General features: G+C 44.7%; 1 protein-coding gene across 5 annotated transcripts in view; it reads left to right on the top strand.

The window, feature by feature from the left end:
* The window catches only part of ACACA (acetyl-CoA carboxylase alpha), a 277,236-nt gene that overhangs the window by 59,029 nt on the left and 198,508 nt on the right, over positions 1 to 19,699 (top strand). For all 5 annotated transcript variants that reach the window (XM_087956715.1, XM_087956703.1, XM_087956708.1 and 2 more), the window contains 9 exons: positions 2,114 to 2,275; positions 3,494 to 3,657; positions 6,432 to 6,582; positions 7,714 to 7,817; positions 9,260 to 9,341; positions 11,470 to 11,615; positions 14,988 to 15,138; positions 17,249 to 17,383; positions 19,249 to 19,395. In XM_087956715.1, the coding sequence (XP_087812841.1) occupies positions 2,114 to 2,275; positions 3,494 to 3,657; positions 6,432 to 6,582; positions 7,714 to 7,817; positions 9,260 to 9,341; positions 11,470 to 11,615; positions 14,988 to 15,138; positions 17,249 to 17,383; positions 19,249 to 19,395 (1,242 nt within the window). The remainder of the gene's footprint in view (positions 1 to 2,113; positions 2,276 to 3,493; positions 3,658 to 6,431; positions 6,583 to 7,713; positions 7,818 to 9,259; positions 9,342 to 11,469; positions 11,616 to 14,987; positions 15,139 to 17,248; positions 17,384 to 19,248; positions 19,396 to 19,699) is intronic.

Genomic DNA, 19,699 nt, shown 5'->3' with positions numbered 1-19,699 from the left:
TAAGTTTCTTTATAACTGTAAATCAGAAGTTGCTTATTTTTCTTGTTTCTTTAACTATTTTTCTTTTACTCTCACTTTGTTTTGCTTTTTCCTTTCCTTTCCTTTCCTTTCCTTTCCTTTCCTTTCCTTTCCTTTCCTTTCCTTTCCTTTCCTTTCCTTTCCTTTCCTTTCCTTCCCTTCCCTTCCCTTCCCTTCCCTTCCCTTCCCCTCCCCTCCCCTTCCTTTCCTTAAGTCTTCTTTGTTACAAACTATTGAAGTAGCAGCATCAGCATATTTGAAGTTAATGATGTGCCAGTGACAATTCCAATTTAATTTAGCATTTCCCATCATATAATCTGAATAATGTATTCTGCAATGGAAGTTAAATAAATAAGGAGATCATTATACAATCCTGGCACATTTCTCAACTTTGTACCATTTCAATTGTTCCGTACTGGTAGTCCTCGAATTTATGACCACAGTTGAGCCCAATATTTCTGCTGCTAAGTGAGACATATGTTTTGCCCCATTTTACGACCTTTCATGGCACAGTTGTTAGGCGAATCACTGCAGTTGTTACATTAGTAACACAGTGGTTAAGTGAATCTGGCTTCCCCTTTGACTTGGCTTGTCAGAAAGTCACAAAATGTGATCACATGACCTTGGGACACTGCAATCATAAATATGAGTCACTCGCCAAGGATCTGAATTTTGATCACCATGGAGATGCTGCAGTGGTCGTAAGCATGAAAAATGGTCGTAAGTCACTTCTTTCAGTGCTGCTGTAATTTCAGATGGTCACCAAGTGAACTTCGTAGGTGGAGGATTATATCTGTATTCTATTCTGACTCTTATTTCTTGGCCTTCATACACATTTATCAATAGGTAGGTGAGGTGGCCCGGGATCTCCAGATTTTCAATGGCTGTCCACAAATGGTTGCAACCTAGAACAGGGGTGTCAAACTGGATTTCTTGTAGGGCCAGATCAGCAATATAATTGTCCACTGTGGGCCAGCCAGGGGGAGGAGGAGGAAGAGACAAAATGGACGCCTTCCTGCAGCACCCTGCCAGCCAAAATGGGTCACAGCGGGGGCATGGGTGGCCCTTGTGTGCCCCATTTTTGGCATGGGCAGCTTCCTGCAGCTCCCTGCCGGCCAAAACGCCATGTTTGACCAGCAGGGTGCTGCAGGAGGCTGTCCAGGCTGAAAATGGGCTGCGCAGGGGCTGCCCATGGCTCCCTCATGGCCCATTTTTTCTAGCAGAAGCGCCAACCGCGGGCCAGTCCTTTGTTATTTCTAGGCTCCCTCAGGCTGGATCTAACCACCCCATGGACCAGATCCAGCCCACGGGCCTTGAGATTGACACCCCTGGGCCTAGAAGATCAAAAGCCTTCGTGTAATGAAACATCTCTCTTTCCTTCAGCACTAAACTTTATTTCTGACTGAAAATAAGGGGTGGAAATCTGTCTCAGTCTGGCTTCAGAAGCATTCTGGGCTCTACCAATAAAAGGCCAAAAATATATATCCTTCAAAAAAGCTAGAACTTTTAAATGTAGCGATAAAAGGTCTCCGCAAAATAGATCAGGAAATCATCACTATTGGTGATGGTCTGATTGGTTTAAAATTCCCTTGCTGCCTGGGGAATTGTGGGAGTTGAAGTCCACACACTTTAAAGTCGCCAAAGTTTGAGAAACACGGATTTAAAGAGTTTATGCAGGGAGATATTTTTCCTTCATTCACTTCCGTTTAGTGCTTGTTCAAAGTTACAACAGCATTGAAAAAAGTTAGTTGTGACCGGTTTTCATATTTAATGACCATTGCGGCATTCACATGGTCATGTGATCAGAATTTGGACACTTGGCAACTGACTCATATTTATGACAGTGGTCAGATACACTTATAACAACCGTATTACTAACTTAGCAACTGCAGTTATTCATTTAAGAACTGGGTCAAGTAGAGTCATAAAATGAGAGAGAGGGAGGGAGAGAGAGAGAGAGAGAGAGAGAGAGAGAGAGAGAGAGAGAAAACACAACACAGATGTTGGGACACTTATGCTCAGTGGTGACAGTAGAAGATCTTTCTCTTGTGCACCTAAATATGACAAAGGCTGTATTTTCCTTTCCCCCCCTCAGATTGCGATGGGAATTCCTCTTCACAGGATCAAAGATATCCGGGTCATGTATGGGACTTCCCCGTGGGGGGACACCCCTATTGACTTTGACAGCTCGGCCCATTTGCCTTGTCCACGGGGTCACGTGATCGCAGCCCGTATCACCAGTGAGAACCCTGATGAGGTGAGCCTTCCTATATTTCTGCCATTTTGTCCTACTGATTAAGGCGCTGGGCTGGAAAACAGAAGGCTGTGAGTTCAAGTCCTGCCTTAGCCATGAAAGCCAGCTGAGTGACTTTGAGACCGTCCTTTTCTCTCAGCCCAACCCGCCCCGCAGGGTTGTTGTTATGAGGAAAATAGGAGGAAGAAAGTGTGTTGGCTACGTTCGCCACGTTGACTTATTTGCAAAGATAATGTTCTGACCTATGCTTCCTAAGATCATGAAGCAGACTCCTCATCCCAATAAAACCTCTTTTATTTAGGTTAAAGGGAATTCCTCTCTAGCAAAGTCCCAACAAACAGTTTTTCATGAGATTTCACAACTATAAACAGGCTTGGAGAGTTGCCAGGCTGATATCTTCCGAACGCCACGCTGTAGCAGCAATTACTTGGCAAGAAACCTGGAACAGATCTTCACCCTATTGATTTGAACTAATTGTCCCCTGCAAACACTACTCCCCTTTCGCTCCTATTTATTCCCTATGGAAGGGGCCATTCACCGTCCACCTGAGCCTTTACTCCTGAGTTGACCCTTGTTCATTAAATGTTCCCTTCTCCTGGCAGCTGTGTGCATGTGCACACTGGGAACAGGCTCCAGCTGCTCTTCTGCCCCACTGATCTCCGACTCCGAAGGCAGATGATCACTGTCGGATGGCCCTGGCCCCATCTCTGCCTCCGATGCAGAGCCTTCCCCAGACTCCAGGACTGGCCCATGTTCCTCCCCAACCTCCTCACTGTCCGAGTCTGCTGCCAGCTCCGCTAGCTTCTGGCGGGCCACAACAGATAATAAAGATGGGATCATCTTCTCTCAGCCCAACCTTGCAGGGTCGTTATGAGGAAAACAAAAAGACAAAGGTGTATTGCCTATAAATTAACCGCCTTGAATTATTTGTAAAAATAATGAAAGTGGGCTATAAAAAAAATACAAATCTATAGGAAGTGGAGTCTTTCCTTGAGTTGAAGTCCACACATCTTAAACTTGCTGGTTGGGGGATTCTGAGAGTTGAAGGCCACGCATCCTAAAGTTGCTGCTGAGGTGGAAAAAAGATGTTTCCCTGTGGATGTTCCTCTTGCCCTGTTAAAAATGATGACTTTTAAAATGAATAATTCCAATGCAGTCAGATGTGGGTCTGTGTATATGTGTGTGTGTGTTTAAAAAAAAACGTTCCGTTGTATATTCCAGGGATTTAAACCCAGTTCTGGAACAGTCCAAGAATTGAACTTTCGCAGTAATAAGAACGTCTGGGGTTATTTCAGCGTGGCTGCCGCAGGAGGCCTTCATGAATTTGCAGACTCTCAGTTCGGCCACTGTTTCTCGTGGGGAGAAAACCGTGAAGAAGCCATCTCGTAAGTAAGAAGGAGCAGGGAGAAATGCTCTTCTCTTGATTTCTCTGCTGATCGTAGAAGAAGAATCGGGTGGTTTGATCTCCTTTGGCTTAGTTGCCCGTGTGGAATTATATTTTTACAGATTAGTCCTTGATTTACATAAAACCAGGGGTGGGCTTCAAAAAATTTAGCAATGGGTTCTCTGCTTGGTTGCTGGGTGGGAGTGTCCATGGTGGGCATGGCCTAGTGTTTTTTGCCCTCCCCAGACTCCTGAGGCTTTCTGTGAGCCTCCGGGAGGGCGAAAACAGCTTCCCCGGGCTCCGGAGGCTCTCTGGAGGCTGGAAATGGGCCCATTTCCGGCTTTCTTGAACTCCTGGAAGGCCCGTTTTTCACCCTCCCCAAGCTTCCACACACGCCCTGCCCTTACCTGCATCCAAAATGGGCCATGTGGGGACTCCTGGGACGGACGGAGTGGGAATGGCGGGGCAAGCCAGAAGTGGGGTTTGGGGGTTCTCTGAATGATACAGAATCTTAGCTAGGGGGTCTTCCGAATCCCTGTGAACCCCCAGCAGCCCATCCCCGCTTACAACCATTTGTTTAGTGGCTGTTCAGAGTTACAGTGGCATTGAAAAGATGACTTACGACTGGTCATTGCACTTATGACTGTTACGGCATGTATCTATGACGGTTGCAGCATCCCAGGGTCATCTGAGCGCCATTTGTGACCTTCCCAGATGACTTCTAATCGGCAAAGTCAGTGAAGGCAGCCAGATTCGCTTAACGTCCACATGATTCCTGTGACAAATGCAGTGATTCACTTAGCAACCATGGCAAAAGAAGGTCATAAAATCAGCACAATTCACCTCACAATCACCTTGTTTATGAATGGACATTCCAGTTCCGGTTGTGGTTGTAAGTGAAGCACTTACCTGCACTCATCTGAATGCAGTTATTACCAGGGTAGACATAGGTAGTCCTTGACTTACAGCCATTCATTTAGTGATCAAAGTTACAAGAGCACTGACAAAAATGACTTATGACCCTTTTTCATACTTATGACAGTTGCAGCATCCCCATTCAGACACTTGCTACCGGATGCATACACGTAGTCCTCGACTTATGACTGCAATTGAGCCCAAAATTTATGTTGCTAAGTGAGAAATTTGTTAAGTGAATTTTACCCCATTTTACGACTTTTCTTGTCACAATTGTTAAGCGAATCATTGCAGTTGTTAAATTAGTAAGACAGTTGTTAAGTGAATCTGGCTTCCCCATTGACTTTGCTTTCCAGAAGGTTGCGAAAGGGGATCACGTGACCCCGTGATGCAGCAACCTGTCATAAATGTGAGTCATCCAAATATAAACCATGTGACCATGGGGTGCCGCAATGGTCATTCAGTCACTTTTTTCAGTGCCATTGTAACTTTGAATGGTCATTAAGCGAACTGTTGTAAGTCGGGGACTACCTGTACTTATGACAGCTGAAGTGTCCCCAGAATCATGTGATCAATTTTTGAGACCTTCTGACAAACAAAGTCAATAGGGAAGCCAGATTCACTTAACAACTGTGTTACTAACTGAACAACTGCAGGGATTCGCTTAATAACTGTGGCAGGGAAGGTCCGTCAAATGGGACAAAGTTCGCTTTACACCTGTCTCACTTAACAACATAAGTTTTGGGCTCAATTGTGATCGTAAGTTGAGGACTATCTGTACTACAGTAGTTTTTAAATAAAACATCTTGTTATAATAGACCAGGGGTCTCCAAACTTGGCAACTCTTAAGACTTGTGGACTTCAACTCCCAGAATTGCCCAGCAAGCATGATTAGCTGAGGAATTCTGGGAGCTGAAGTCCACAAGTCTTTAAATTTATTTATTTTATTTTTAAAAAAACAAAATTACAAATCTTTATTTACATTAATGTCATTCGTGTTGTTATTAATACATATATCTCCTTTTATACCTAAACATCGATTATTATTTCTATCTTCCACCCATTTGTACCACCTATCCCAAACTGCATAATAGTCCGAATCATCTCTGCCTTTTAGTTCCGCTTTGAATTTATCCATTTCCGCACAGTCCATTATTTTTTATATCAGGTCTTCTTCAGATGGGTATCTTTTCTTTTTTCCATCCCTGTGCGAAGGCTATTCTCGCCACTATTATAATATGTATAATGATGTATCGGATGACCTTGCTAAATTTTCCCTTAATTATTCCTAGTAAAAATATTTCTGGTTTGAGTTCTAATTTATGATCTGTAATTTCTAATAGCCATCTTTGTATCCTCATCCAATATTTTTTAACTTCTGGGCATTGCCACCACATATGGAAAAAAGTCCCTTCTTTAGGTTTACACTTCCAACATTCTACTTTTGTATTTGGATACATTTTGGTCAGTCTTGCTGGAGCTAGGTGCCATCTACAAAACATTTTGTACTGATTTTCTTTAAATGCTGTCGACAATGTCAATTTATAGTTACCAATCCACGTTTTTCCCCAATCCTCTAAATTTATATTGTGACCCATGTTTTTTTGCCCAGGCAATCATTGACCCCTTAAATTTGAAAGGTTTAAGTATTTAAAATAAGGAAAACCTGAGAGGTTTGGGGTAAGTTATAAAACAGAAGTCCACACATCTTAAAGTTGCCAAATTTGGAGACTCCTGTTATAGATCTTTCAGGACCAGGAACTGGATAGAGCCTCCAGGATGGAAGAGGACTGAAAGGTAGTCTGGTGATATTCTCCAGTTTATTCTCAGACTTGATTGCCTTTTTTAAAAAATCTTCAGAAATATGGTTGTTGCTCTGAAAGAACTGTCCATTCGAGGCGACTTCAGAACCACTGTGGAGTACTTGATTAAGCTGCTTGAAACGGAAAGCTTTCAGCACAACCGCATTGACACTGGTTGGCTGGACCGGCTGATTGCAGAGAAAGTGCAGGTAATCTTCTTCTGGCACGGAAAGGGACGGAATAGATCCAAAAAGAAAAACTGCAGCCTTTTAATGTGGGTTATCTGTCTGTAGGAATGTGCTAAATAGATCCCATTCTACCGATAGAAGATAATATTTGTAGCTCAGGGTTCAGCTGTGGACACCTTGGTGCACTCTGAGCTTGGAGGTTTTCTTGCAGACGTTTCACGATCCAACTAGGGAACATCATCAGTGCTGGAAGGGAGTGGGGTTTGTGGAGAGATGGAGGAGGAGGAAGAAGGAGGAGGAAGGAAGAAGCAGAGGAAGAGGAGGAGGAGGAGGAGGAGGAGAAGAAGAAGAAGAGAGAGGGGAGGAGGAGAGGAAGGAAGAAGCAGAAGCAGAGGAGGAGGAGGAGGAGAGGGGAAGGAGGAGGAGAAGAAGAAGAAGAAGAAGAGGAGGAGGAGGAAGAGAAGGAGAGGAGGAGGAAGAGGAAGAAGAGGAGGAGGAGGAGAGGACACCTAGTTTAGTGGTTTTATTGCAGACGTTTCATGACCCAACTAGGTAACAATACAACATCAGTGCTAGGTTGATGTTCCTGCAAATTTCTCTCATCTGCCTGCTTTGATGTCCATATGTGGTGCCAACCGAAGAGAATATTTGTAGTTCAGGGTTGGACCCTGGGGTCCTTGGTGCTCTCTGAGCTTGGTTGCATTCTTGCAGATGTTTCACTACCCAACTAGGTAACATCATGGGCATTGATGATGTTACCTATTTTGGTAATAAAACTTCTGTAAGAAAACCACCAAGTGCAGAGAGCCCTGAGGACCCCTCAGATCGAATGGTGGTGAACTCTCCAAATGTGTCCACTTGGGCAGTTCTGTTTGGCCATTGGAAAAGGAGAAAGTTCTCCAGATGATTGAATAGGCCTCCCAGTAAAACAGGAGGCACACGAGAAGGAAGGAGGAGGGGGGAAAACTTAGTTAGAACAGATTAAGAAAAAGATATTGGCACTCGTTTTAGTCCCGAGTTTTCTAAACCAAACTCTGAAAAGTTGACAATTGGTGATACTAAAGGTTGAGCCATGGGCTGCTTCATCCTTAATTTACTAATATAAAGAAGTATTTTTTTTTTAAATAGCCTCTTCCTCTCTTTTTCATCTAGGCGGAGAGACCAGACACCATGCTGGGAGTGGTGTGTGGGGCCCTACATGTGGCTGATGTCAGCCTGCGGAATAGCATCTCCAACTTTCTCCACTCCCTGGAGAGGTAAAAACCAGATTTTCAGCACTGACATTCCTTAAAACTTCCTGTTTGTCACTTTGTCTCCAGAGTTCTTTCCTTGAGTATGTTCTAAGCGATCTTGCAGAATTGGTAGTGGAGAACATATAAGCTTGTCCAACTCACAAAGTCATACAGGGTTGATTTCCTAGAGAATAGTGGCCTATTGAGAGCCAGTTTGATATAATGGTTAAGGCATCAGACTAGAAACTGGGAGATTGTGAGTTCTAGTCCCATATTTGGCATGAAAGCTGGTTGGGTGACTTTGTGCCAATCCCCAGGAGACTGTAAATTCTAGTCCCACTTTAAGCATGAAAGCTGGTTGGGTGACTTTGGGCCAATCACCAGGAGCCTGTGAGTTCTAGTCCCATATTTGGCATGAAAGCTGATTGGGTGACTTTGAGCCAATCCCCAGGAGACTGTGAATTCTAGTCCCACTTTAAGCATGAAAGTTGGTTGGGTGACTTTGGGCCAATCACCAGGAGCCTGTGAGTTCTAGTCCCATATTTGGCATGAAAGCTGACTGGGTGACTTTGGGCCAATCCCCAGGAGACTGTGAATTCTAGTCCCACTTTAAGCATGAAAGTTGGTTGGGTGACTTTGGGCCAATCACCAGGAGACTATGAATTCTAGTCCTGCCTTAGACATGAAAGCTGGCTGGGTGATTTTAGGCCAGTCACCAGGAGACTGAACTCTAGTCCCACTTTAGGCATGAAAGCTGGTTGGGTGACTTTGGGCCAATCACCAGGAGACTGTGAATTCTAGTCCTGCCTTAGACATGAAAGCTGGCTGGGTGATTTTAGGCCAGTCACCAGGAGACTGAACTCTAGTCCCACTTTAGGCATGAAAGCTGGTTGGGTGACTTTGGGCCAATCACCAGGAGACTGTGAATTCTAGTCCTGCCTTAGACATGAAAGCTGGCTGGGTGATTTTAGGCCAGTCACCAGGAGACTGAACTCTAGTCCCACTTTAGGCATGAAAGTTGGTTGGGTGACTTAGGGCCAATCACCAGGAGACTGTGAATTCTAGTCCTGCCTTAGGTGTGAAGAAAGCTGGGTGATCTTGGACCAGTCACTTTTACCCAACGAATGGCCGTTGAAATCATACCAATTAAAATATATTTCAAAATACTGAGGAAATAGGAAGGTCTCCACCTGGCTAATTTGGCTGCTAGTCAAGTCTCTCTGGGAAGGGGATCCCCTAAAGGGGGAGCCCCACACCACCAAGGGCTCTCCCCTTGTAGAGACCCCCTCCCCCTCCTTCCGTAAGGAGAGCCTGGAGGAGAAAAACCTCTTTGGTGAGCTATAATTAACTAAGGGTCCTGTAGAGGCCTGCAATCTTTTAGCCTTACCTTTTAGTTAGAAGCCTAACTATTTCTTGCAAAACTATTGGCAGGAAATGGAGTGCTGTTATTAATTCTTCTCTTCCAGGGGTCAAGTTTTGCCTGCCCATACATTGTTGAACATAGTGGACGTGGAACTCATTTACGAAGGGAAGAAATATGTACTAAAGGTAATGTCGCACCAGATACACAGCTGAGCTGCAGAAGAGATTGGACAACCATTTGTCTGGAAATGGTCTAGGACAGGGGTCTTCAAACTTGACACCTTTCAGACTTGTGGACTTCCACTCCCAGAATTCCTCCTCCTCCAGTCATGTTAGCTCAGGAATTCTCGGAGTAGAAGTCCACAAGTCTTCAAACTTGCCAAGTTTGAAGACCCCTGCATTAGGGGTTGCTCAAATGTTGTGGCATGCCTTGGGGATTGTAAATATATTATGCTGAGTCAAGGTTGACTCAGCCTTCTGACCTTGCAAGATCAGTAAAACGAGGGCCCAAGATTATTGGGGGCAATAGGCTGACTCTGTAAACTGCTTGGAGAGGGCTGTAAAGTGGCATATAAGTCTATAAGTCAGGGGTCTTCAAACTTGACAGTTTTAAGACCTGTGGATGTCCACTCCCAGAGTTCCTCCTCCTCCAGTCATGTTAGTTCAGGAATTCCAGGAGTTGGAAGTCCACAAGTCTTAAACTTGCCAAGTTTGAAGACCCTTGGCATAGGCTTTCTTGTCTGAGAAGGGGGTTGGACTAGAAGACCTCTAAAGTCCCTTCCAACTTTGTTATTCTGTTTAGGAGTGATGGTGGCCGGGGAAACAGAACTTTATAGCCGTGTTCATAGTCAATTCTAAAAAATAATTGGTAAAGGAAAGCAAGGTTGCAAATCCATAGTGAGAGTGAGTGGGGGCGGTCCTTGACTTACAACAGTTCATTTAATGATGGTTTGAATTTACTATGGCGCTGAAAAAAAGTGACATGACCGTTTTTCACACTTACGACCATTGCAGCATCCCTCAGGTCACATGATCAAAATTCAGATTCATATTTATGACGGTTGCAGTGTCCAGGCGTCATGTGAATTTCCCCCATTGTGATCTTGTGACCGGCAAAAAGTCGATGGGGAAGCCAGATTCACTTAACAACCAGGTTACTAACTTAACGGCTGCAGGGATCAGCTTAACAACGGTGGCAAAAAAGATCGTAAAATGGAGCAAAACTCACACAATTAGCTGTGTTGCTTAGCAACATAAATCCTGGGCTCAGTTGTGGTCGTAATTCGAGGACTGCCTGTATATAATCCTGTTTTTTACCGAGTAAACAAGGTGGTGAGAAAGAGCTCTTCCCAAAGAAGATCAAGCTTTTTTGGGAGAAGCTTGTGAGGAGGTTAGAGATTTTTACCCAAGGAAGTCCACCAAACCAGTGGCTAGGAGCAGGAACTGTATAGCCACAATACCATTTCTGCATGAGGATCTCTTGGGGAAGTTGCTTTGGGCTGGGAAGAAAGCTCCCTCCTCAGGTGTGAGCTGAGGGGCCACCCAAAATCATCCTAAGAAGGTTGAGGTGTTCTCTTATTATAAAGTGTTAATATTTGGTAAGGCCTCACTTGGAATACTGCATCCAGTTTTGGTCACCATGATGTAAAAAAGTTGTTGAAACTCTAGAAAGAGGGCAGAGAAGAGCAACAGAGGATTAGTGGACTGGAGGCTAAAACATTTGAAGAATTGGTTGCAGGAATTGGGTAAGTCTAGTTTAATGAAAAGAAGGACTAGGAGTGATATGATAGCAGTCTTCCAATATCTGAGGGGCTGCCCCAAAGAAGAGGGAGTCAAGCTATTCTCCAAAGCACCTGAGGGCAGGACAAAAAGCAATGGGTGGAAACTAATCAAGGAGAGAAGCAACTTAGAACTAAGGAGAAATTTGCTGACACAGAATAATTAATCACTTGCCTCCAGAAGTTATGAATGCTCCAACATTGGAAGTTTTTTTTAAAAAGATGTTGGATAACCATTTGTCTGAAGTGATGTAGGGTTTCCTGCCTAAGCAGGGGGTTGTACTACAACAAGGGTCTTCAAACTTGGTAAGTTTATGACTTGTGGACTTCAACTCCCAGAATTCCTGAGCTAACATGACTGGAGGAGGAATTCTGGGAGTTGAAGTCCACAAGTCTTAAAACTGTCAAGTTTGAAGACCCCCTGGACCAGAAGACCTCCAAGGTCCCTTCCAACACTGTTATTCTATTCTATTCTATTCTATTCTATTCTATTCTATTCTATTCTATTCTACTTCTTGCTCTTCCCTTTCTCACAGGTAGCTCGGCAGTCTCCAAACTCCTACGTTGTCATCATGTCCGGTTCCTGCGTGGAGCTTGACGTTCACCGGCTAAGTGATGGAGGCCTCCTTTTGTCCTATGATGGGAGCAGCTACACAACCTACATGAAAGAAGAAGTGGACAGGTAACCTTGGATGATTCCAGGGATGCTTGCAAGCAGAGGAACAGACCCTGGCATGCCATCCTCTAAAGGTTTTGAGGATGGTCCCCAAAAGGTCCTTCAACTTCATAACATTCCGTGTGACCAAAAGAAGATATTATCCAATCCATAAATGGGCAGTCGTCATACTTCCCCTTAAAATCAAATGAAAGAGGATCAAATTCGATTGCCCATTGCTGCTTTAGAGGCATTCATAATCATGTTGTGGTTTGCCGGCAGCTTGTGCAGACGGCAGCGGAGTCGGACAGTGGGAAAGAAAGAGGATCAATCTGGGACTCGGACAAGGATCCTGCATCCGATGCAGAGATGGGGCCTGGACCATCTGGGATGGGGTGCTGCCTCCGGAGCCTTTGGAGTCTGGCAGTAGCAAGGCAGAGGACGCAGGGGAGCCTGTTCCCAGTGCGTGGGTGCGCAGAGCTGCCAGAAGGCGAGAGCAGCTGAAACAAAAGGGGTGACTCGGGAGTAAGGCTGGGAGGTGATTGCCCCTCCCATAAGGTATAAAGGACAGGCAAAGATGACGAAACCTTTGCAGGAAGCAAAGTCGTTCGTTCGGTTCAGATTCATTCTTGAAGCTCTTTGTACACTGGTTGGTTTTTTTTCTATTTCATTGGACACTTCTGTTGTTGGCAGCATTTTACAGGGAAGAAAGGTGGGTGCTTATCTCGAGGGACTGTTTGAGATTCATTACCGGCTGGGAATGAAAATTATTCCCAGCGTTGCAATAAAACAGGACTTGTTTCTAAAATAAGCATGTGCGTAATTACAGTCTCGGAAGCCTTGGTCAGAACAAATCAAACCTACACGCACACACTTCCCATACACACCCATAAATATGCAATTCGTTTTTAAAATATGATGCACCAAGGAAATCCGATATCCTCAACCTGTACAAACAAATGTGCATTGAGTAACTTTTCTTTCCTACAGATTTACTTCCAGGAACTTAGTTAAGGGAATGACAAAACTATCAGTAGGCTGAAGGGATGGTTCTGGGTGCTAAACATTTCCACTTCCAGAATACTGCAGCCTGGCATGATTGCAAACACAAGTATTCCTCAACTTACGACCATAATTGAGCCTAAAATTTCTGCTGCTAAGCAAGACCACTGTTAAGTGAGTTTTGCCTCCATTTTATCACCTTTCTTGCCATGGTTGTAAAGTGAATCTGGCTTCCTCGCTGACTTTGCTTATCAGATTGGCACAAAAGGGGATCATGTGACCCCGGGACACTGCAACTGTCATAAATACATGCCAGTTGCCAAGCATCTGAATTTTGATCATGTGACCGTGGGGATGGTGCAACGGTTGTAAGTGTGAAAAACGGTCATACCTCATTTTTTTCAGTGCCGTTGTAAATTCAGTCATTCACTAAACGAACAGTTGTAAGTTGAGGATTACCTGTAAGAGGTTTTGGTGTCTACTCCCACCTGCCACTCCTCCCCCCTTGAGCTGAACATGCAATTGATGTGGAAATAAGGAGCATAGTACCGAGCCTAAAGTAGAACCAGGGTCCAGTAGTAGGTGCCAGCCATATACTTTCTGTCCCAAGGCCAAATCCTGGATTGTTTTGGAGGAAGCTAGCCAAGAACCAAGGTTTTGACCTAGGCTTCCCCAAAATGCATTAAGCAGACTCTTTGTCCCGGCAAAACCCCTTTTATTAAACAAAGGTGAATTTCTTGCATTCACATTCAGCCAAAGGCCTGGCAAACAGCCTTTCAAGGGTATCATTAGGAGCACAGACCTTATCTAGCTTGGAGAGCTGCCAAGTAAATATTTTCAAACGCGGTGCTGACAAGGAAGGACTCAGCACAGAATCTCTCAGATGCACAGACAGATCTTCATACTGCTGCAACGAACGGATTGTTTCCTGCAAAAAGCCCCTTCCCCTTTTGCTCCTCTTTTAATCGCTATGGGAGGGGCCATTCACTGTCCACCTGTGGCTTTACTCCTACGTCAACCCTTAGTTCATAATTGTTCTTTTCTTTTGGCAGTTCTGCGCATGTGCAGGCTGGGAACCGGCTCCAGCTGCTCCCCCGCCTCACTCCTGTCCAACTCCGAAGGCAGCTGATACCTGCCAGACTGCCCTGGCCCCATCTCTGCCTCTGACGCAGAGCCCTCCTCCGAGCCTTCCTCAGCCTCCAGGAGTGGCCCATGTTCCTCCCCAACCACCTCACTGTCCAACTCTGCTGCCAGCTCCGCTAGCCACCAGCGGACCACAACAATAAGGAAGGCACACAGCCTCTAAGGGTGGGGCTGTTTCTCTGCTGTCTTATCAGTATCTTAACTTTAGGGTTTGTGAATCTTCCACTCTGTATGCCTTTAATCTTGCTAAGGAAAATTCCACAGCACCCTGGCCCCCACCCCAATAAACCTTTTTTTTTTTCCAAGAAGCAAATGGACTTTCTGGTTTTTCTTTGAAGACGTTTCGCTTCTCATCCAAGAAGCTTCTTCAGCTCCGACTGGAGGGTGGGGAATGGAAGGACTGACCAGCAATCAAATGACCAGTTGTCTGCAAGGAGTATAAATCCTTCCATTCAGAGGTGCTATTCAGCAGGTTCTGACCAGTTCTGGAGAGCCGGTAGCAGAAAATTTGAGTAGTTTGGAGAACCGGCAAATCCCACCTCTGACTGGCCTCACTCCCATCTATTTTCTGCCTCCCAAGTCCCAGCTGATTGGCTGGGTCTTCTTTGGTTGCCCTGCACAGGAGAACAGAGCTGGAAAGCAGGTTAGTGGGATGGGGAGGGAATGGAGAATTTACAGTATCCTTCCCCTGCCACACCCACCAAGACATACTACGTGCACCAAGCCACGCCCACAGAACCAGTAGTAAAAAAATTTGAATCCCACCACTGCTTCCATTCCCCACCTTCCAGTCAGAGCTGAAGAAGCTTCTTGGATGAGAAGCGAAACGTCTTCAAAGGAAAACCAGAAAGTCCAGTTGCTTCTTGGAAAAATAAAAAGCACATTCTTGAGGATGCAATCTCGAAAAATAGATGTCCCAAAATGGATTCCATCCCTCTTTTCCTTCTAAGCTTGATTTCCACTTCCTGAATTGAATCTATATGGGACAAGGACTCCGAGGACCTGTTGTCTGATCTTTAATCGGGATATTTGAAAATGGGACAAAATTCACTTAACAATTGGTTTGCCTAACGCTCGAAATTTTAGGTTCAGTTGTGGTCGTAAGTCAAGGACTACCTGCACTGGACTTTCCATTGCGGTCTTATCCTTGTTAGATCACCCAGAGTCAGAGTGAGTTGGGTATCCATATGAATTTTCTTAGTAAAGAAATAACATTTTCTGTGTAGACATTTTCAATATTCCTCTCCTGCTTAGGTATCGCATCACCATTGGCAATAAAACTTGTGTGTTTGAGAAGGAAAATGACCCGTCGATTCTTCGGTCCCCCTCAGCCGGGAAACTCATCCAGTACGTGGTGGAAGATGGCGGACATGTCTTTGCTGGGCAATGCTTTGGTGAAATTGAGGTAAAAAAAACCAAACACCTTGTGAGCCTGTTAGACTGGTCTTCTTGGGAAAACCTTGTGATAAGGAACAAGCACACACTCACAAGCAGAAACAGTTTCTATCCATATGCTTGTTCAATCTCTCTCTTAATCTCTTAATCTCTCTTAATCAAAGTGAGATTGATTTTGGTTTGAATGTCCCAAAGGTGCTTTCTCAGGAGGCACCTGGATTTTCTTCCTTTCCTTTCCTTTCCTTTCCTTTCCTTTCCTTTCCTTTCCTTTCCTTTCCTTTCCTTTCCTTTCCTTTCCTTTCCTTTCCTTTCCTTTCCTTTCCTTTCCTTTCCTTTCCTTTCCTCTCCTCTCCTCTCCTCTCCTCTCCTCTCCTCTCCTCTCCTCTCCTTTCCTTTCCTTTCCTTTTCCTTCCCTTCCCTTCCCTTCCTTCCTCTCCTCTCTTCCCTTCTCCTCTCCTCTCTTCCCCTCTCCTCCCCCTTTCTCTCTCTCTCTCTGTGTCTTTCTTTCTTTATTTTTGTTTGAAAACATTTCATTTCTCATCCAAGAAGCCCCCTCAGCTCTGACTGGATGGTGCAGAATGGAAGGATTAATATTCTTTGTAGACAATTGGTCATTTCCATTCTTTTAGAGAGTTGTTGAGGCCATTTGCACTACTCAAGTGACCCTGAGGATACAGATAAACCTCCAAGCAGCCTCAAGGACTCTCTAAAAAGAATGCAAATTACCAGCTGTCTGCAAGGAGTATAACTCCTTCCATTTCCCCACCATCCAGTCAGAGCCCAAGCAGCTTCTTGGATGAGAAGCAAAATGGGTTGAAAGAAAAACGAAGAAAGTCCAGTTGCCTCCTGAAAAAGCACCTTTGGGACAACCATGACCTGGATGACTGAGAATCTCCATAGATATTTTTGTTTGAATCAGTTTTCTTCAAAAATATTAAAAACAATACTGAGAAATTGATTAACTTTTTATTAACGCAAATGCTTACAAACACAACATGTGTGTGTTTTTTTCTTCTTCAGAACCCTTCTATTTGGATTTGGATTTAATCCATTAAGGAGACCCTCAGATTTCCTGTCTCTTTTTTTCCATTTAAAGTGTTTTGTAAATGCACAAATGCATGATAAAGACCCCTAATAAATAAAATATATTCATTCAAACTTATAAGCTATTTTATTCATCACAGACACCTTGACTTAACAGATTAAAAGTATCTGTAAAAAGGTTCAAAGAGAGATATTCATCATCCCATTACAAACTTAATACATTTCTGATGTATTCAATTTCTGATACCAAACTCTCCCCGGCTGGTATGCCATATTTTAGTATATTTTTCAAGATTTGTAATCTCAGATATTTTCCTTGCGTTCTGTGTGATGGAATTGCAGCCTGAAGAAGGAGAGGGGAGGTGGGAGAACAAGAGACTCTTCAGTCAGTCCTGAACTGGGTGGGGTAAGGAGGGAAAATTTCAGGGTACAGGTAGTCCTCGACTTATGACCACAATTAGGACCGGGAAATTTCCATTGCTAAATGAGGTGGTGATTAAGTGAGTCATGCCCAGTTTTATGACCTACTTGAATCACACCGTTGTTAAGTGAATCTAGCTTCCACTATTGATTGTGCTTGGTGGAAGCCAGCTTGGAAAGGTGACAAGTGGTGATCACATGTCCCCGGGATGCTACAATCATTGTAAATACATGCTGGTTGCAAGAAAACCACCCAGCTCAGAGAGCATCAAGGCCTCCATAGTCCCTTTCCTCCTTCTCCTCCTCCTCCTCCTCCTCCTCCTCCTCCTCCTCCTCCTCCTCCTCCTCCCTCCTCCTCCTCCTCCTCCTCCTCCTCCTCCTCCTCCTCCTCCTCCTCCTTCCTCCTTCTATTTGACTGCTGAAGGGGCCAGTGGTCGACGGACCACAACCCAACCAGCTCCAAGCATGGCTGTCCCTTTAATGAGCTTTCTATATTTATCCGTATTCTTCTTGCTTAAATGAACCATAATGCTCGGTCGGTGCAATTTGTTAACAGGAAACACAAGAGAATTACAAAAGCGGCTGGACAAGGGGAGTATAAGGAAGCAAACACTCCGAGAAGTCACTTGTTTACATTGATCTTCTGCTATTTTCAGGTGATGAAGATGGTGATGACACTCACAGCGGCGGAATCGGGCTGCATCCATTATGTGAAACGTCCTGGAGCAGCCCTTGAGCCAGGCTGCATAATTGCTAAAATGCAACTGGATGACCCAAGCCGAGTTCAACAGGTAAATTTGGAGGCTTAGCAGCAAGGGCTATCTCTTCACAGAGATTTAAGCTAAAAATAATAATAATTGGGTTGGCTTCTGGGGACATCTGTTCGTTTTCTTTGGTCTTCTGCTGGGTGGGTGGGGTTGGGAGGTCCCACTCTGACCTAGAGCTTTGTGATCTCCTGGTGGTCTCCCATCCAAGCACCAGCCAGCTCTTAAACTTGGTTAGCGTTTAGAGATTGGGGAAAGTCAGCTAGGGGCTACTTGTTGGCTCCAAATTTTTTTGGTCATGATGGAGGAGATGAATCCAAGAAATGGATCCACAGTCTTATGAGCCACCTCATACAGTAGTATGTACACGAGTAGCCCCATGGTAAGATGGGTGGCTAACAACAACAACAATAATAATAACAATAACAATGTGGCCCACCGGAATACTTTTCAGGCCTCCTAGTTTTGCCTCATAATTAATAAGGAGACTTTTTCAGTTTTTCTTAGATTGGGCTACAGGTAGTCCTCGACTTATAACCATAATTGAGCCCACGTTTATAGTGTAGGTGGTCCTCAACTTACAACCATTTGTTTAGTGATGGTTAGAAGTTACAATGGCACTGGAAAAAAAAAACATTTGACCATTTTTCACACTTACATTCATTCATTCGTACATTTATTGCGGCATTCCCCATGGTCACATGATCAAAATTCACACACTTGGCAACTGACTCATATTTATGACGGTTGCGGTGTCCCCGGGGTCATGTGATCCCCTTTTCCCACCTACTGACAAGGTCGTAAAATGAGGCCAAATTCACTTAACAACTCCCTTGCGGTTGTCTTACCTGTAGTAAGTCACCATGTTTGCTAAATGGGTCATCTTGTGACTGTTCGATTTTAACAAATACAGGTCTTCTTCGAGTTACGAATGTAATGGAGCCTGCCCATTCCATTCGTAACCCAAGGATTTGTGGGAGTGAATCTCGTACCTTGGATGAGATCACTCCCTCCTTTCCCCAACGCATTGCTAATTGAACGCGTAGCTTGTTAAGTGCACACGAGGTATTTCAGGGTGGGGAAGGCCATGGGGGTCCTAGTGATGGAACAGACCACCTGCGTAAGACCACCCAAGGCCTCCCTGACCCAATGAAATACCTCATGCTCTCCACAATTGCTTCCCCCTCCAACCTACCAAGATCCAGCAAGCTGTTTCCTCTCCACCCTCTCAGCCGTGTGCGCCCCTCTAGCTCCATTTAGGCCTGCACAGAGGGGTGGGCTGGCAAAGTGCAGGATGAATGTTGCAGAGCCTCTGCGGTTGTTTGTAAGAGCGAACAACTGCCGTGATCTTGCAAGTTTCCTCGTTTCAGGACTTGTTCATAAACACCAGAGGGCGCTTATTGGGTAACTTCAAACGTTCGCTAAGGGAATGCTCGTAACCCGGGGATTACCTAAATATTGGTAGTGGTCATTAAGTGAACACTGTGTTCGTTAAGTGAACACATTAGTTGTTAAATGAACCCACTGTTCACTCTGAGGTGACTTTTGGCTGAAAACTGGAATCTTAACGCCAGTTTCCGGCAAAAACATCGTCGATCACAGTCACGTGACCGCAAGACTTTGCAAACGGCCTTAAATGTGGACTGGTTGTTGAATGACCAAAATGGGAGTAATGTGACTGCCAGGGGTTGGCGGGCAGTTATCAGAACTTTGAATCTGGATCATATGTACCTTTTTTGAGGTAACTTTGAAAGACATTTGAATCTGAGAAAGAAGCTTCAGCCCGGAAGATCTGAGAAAGTAATCCTTTCTCCTTTGGAGATAAAGAAGATGATTGCATAGGTACAACTCTCACAGTGCTGACTGGCTTGTGTTTTTCTTGTCCTCTTAAGGCCGACCTCCATACGGGAACCCTGCCCCAGATCCAGAGCACAGCCCTGAGGGGTGAGAAGCTTCACCGGATCTTCCATTATGTCTTTGACAACCTACTCAATGTGATGAACGGATTCTGCCTTCCAGATCCCTTTTTCACCAACAAAGTAATATCCGTTGCTTTCCTTTCCCCGCTTTTGGTGGCATAAACCATAGTTTAAGAGCCGTGGTGGCACAGTGTTTAGAATGTAGTATTGCAGGTAACTCTGCCCACTGCTAGCAGTTCGATCCTGACCGGCTCAAGGTCGGCTCAGCCTTCCATCCTTCCAAGGTCGTTAAAATGAGAACCTGGATTGTTGGGGGCCATAGGCTGACTCTGTAAAAACCGCTTAGAGAGGGCTGTAAAGCACTGTGAAGTGGTATATAAGTCTTAAGTGCTAGTGCTATCTTAATGCCTGTTTCCTAGTATGA

The sequence above is a fragment of the Notechis scutatus genome, chromosome 1 (genome assembly GCF_049901735.1).
Source record: "Notechis scutatus isolate UNSWTSFEM ecotype Mainland chromosome 1, rNotScu1.2, whole genome shotgun sequence".
Taxonomy (NCBI): Eukaryota; Metazoa; Chordata; class Lepidosauria; order Squamata; family Elapidae; genus Notechis; species Notechis scutatus.
Note: the sequence above shows the minus strand (reverse complement) of the source record. Positions and strands in the feature narration are given on the sequence as shown.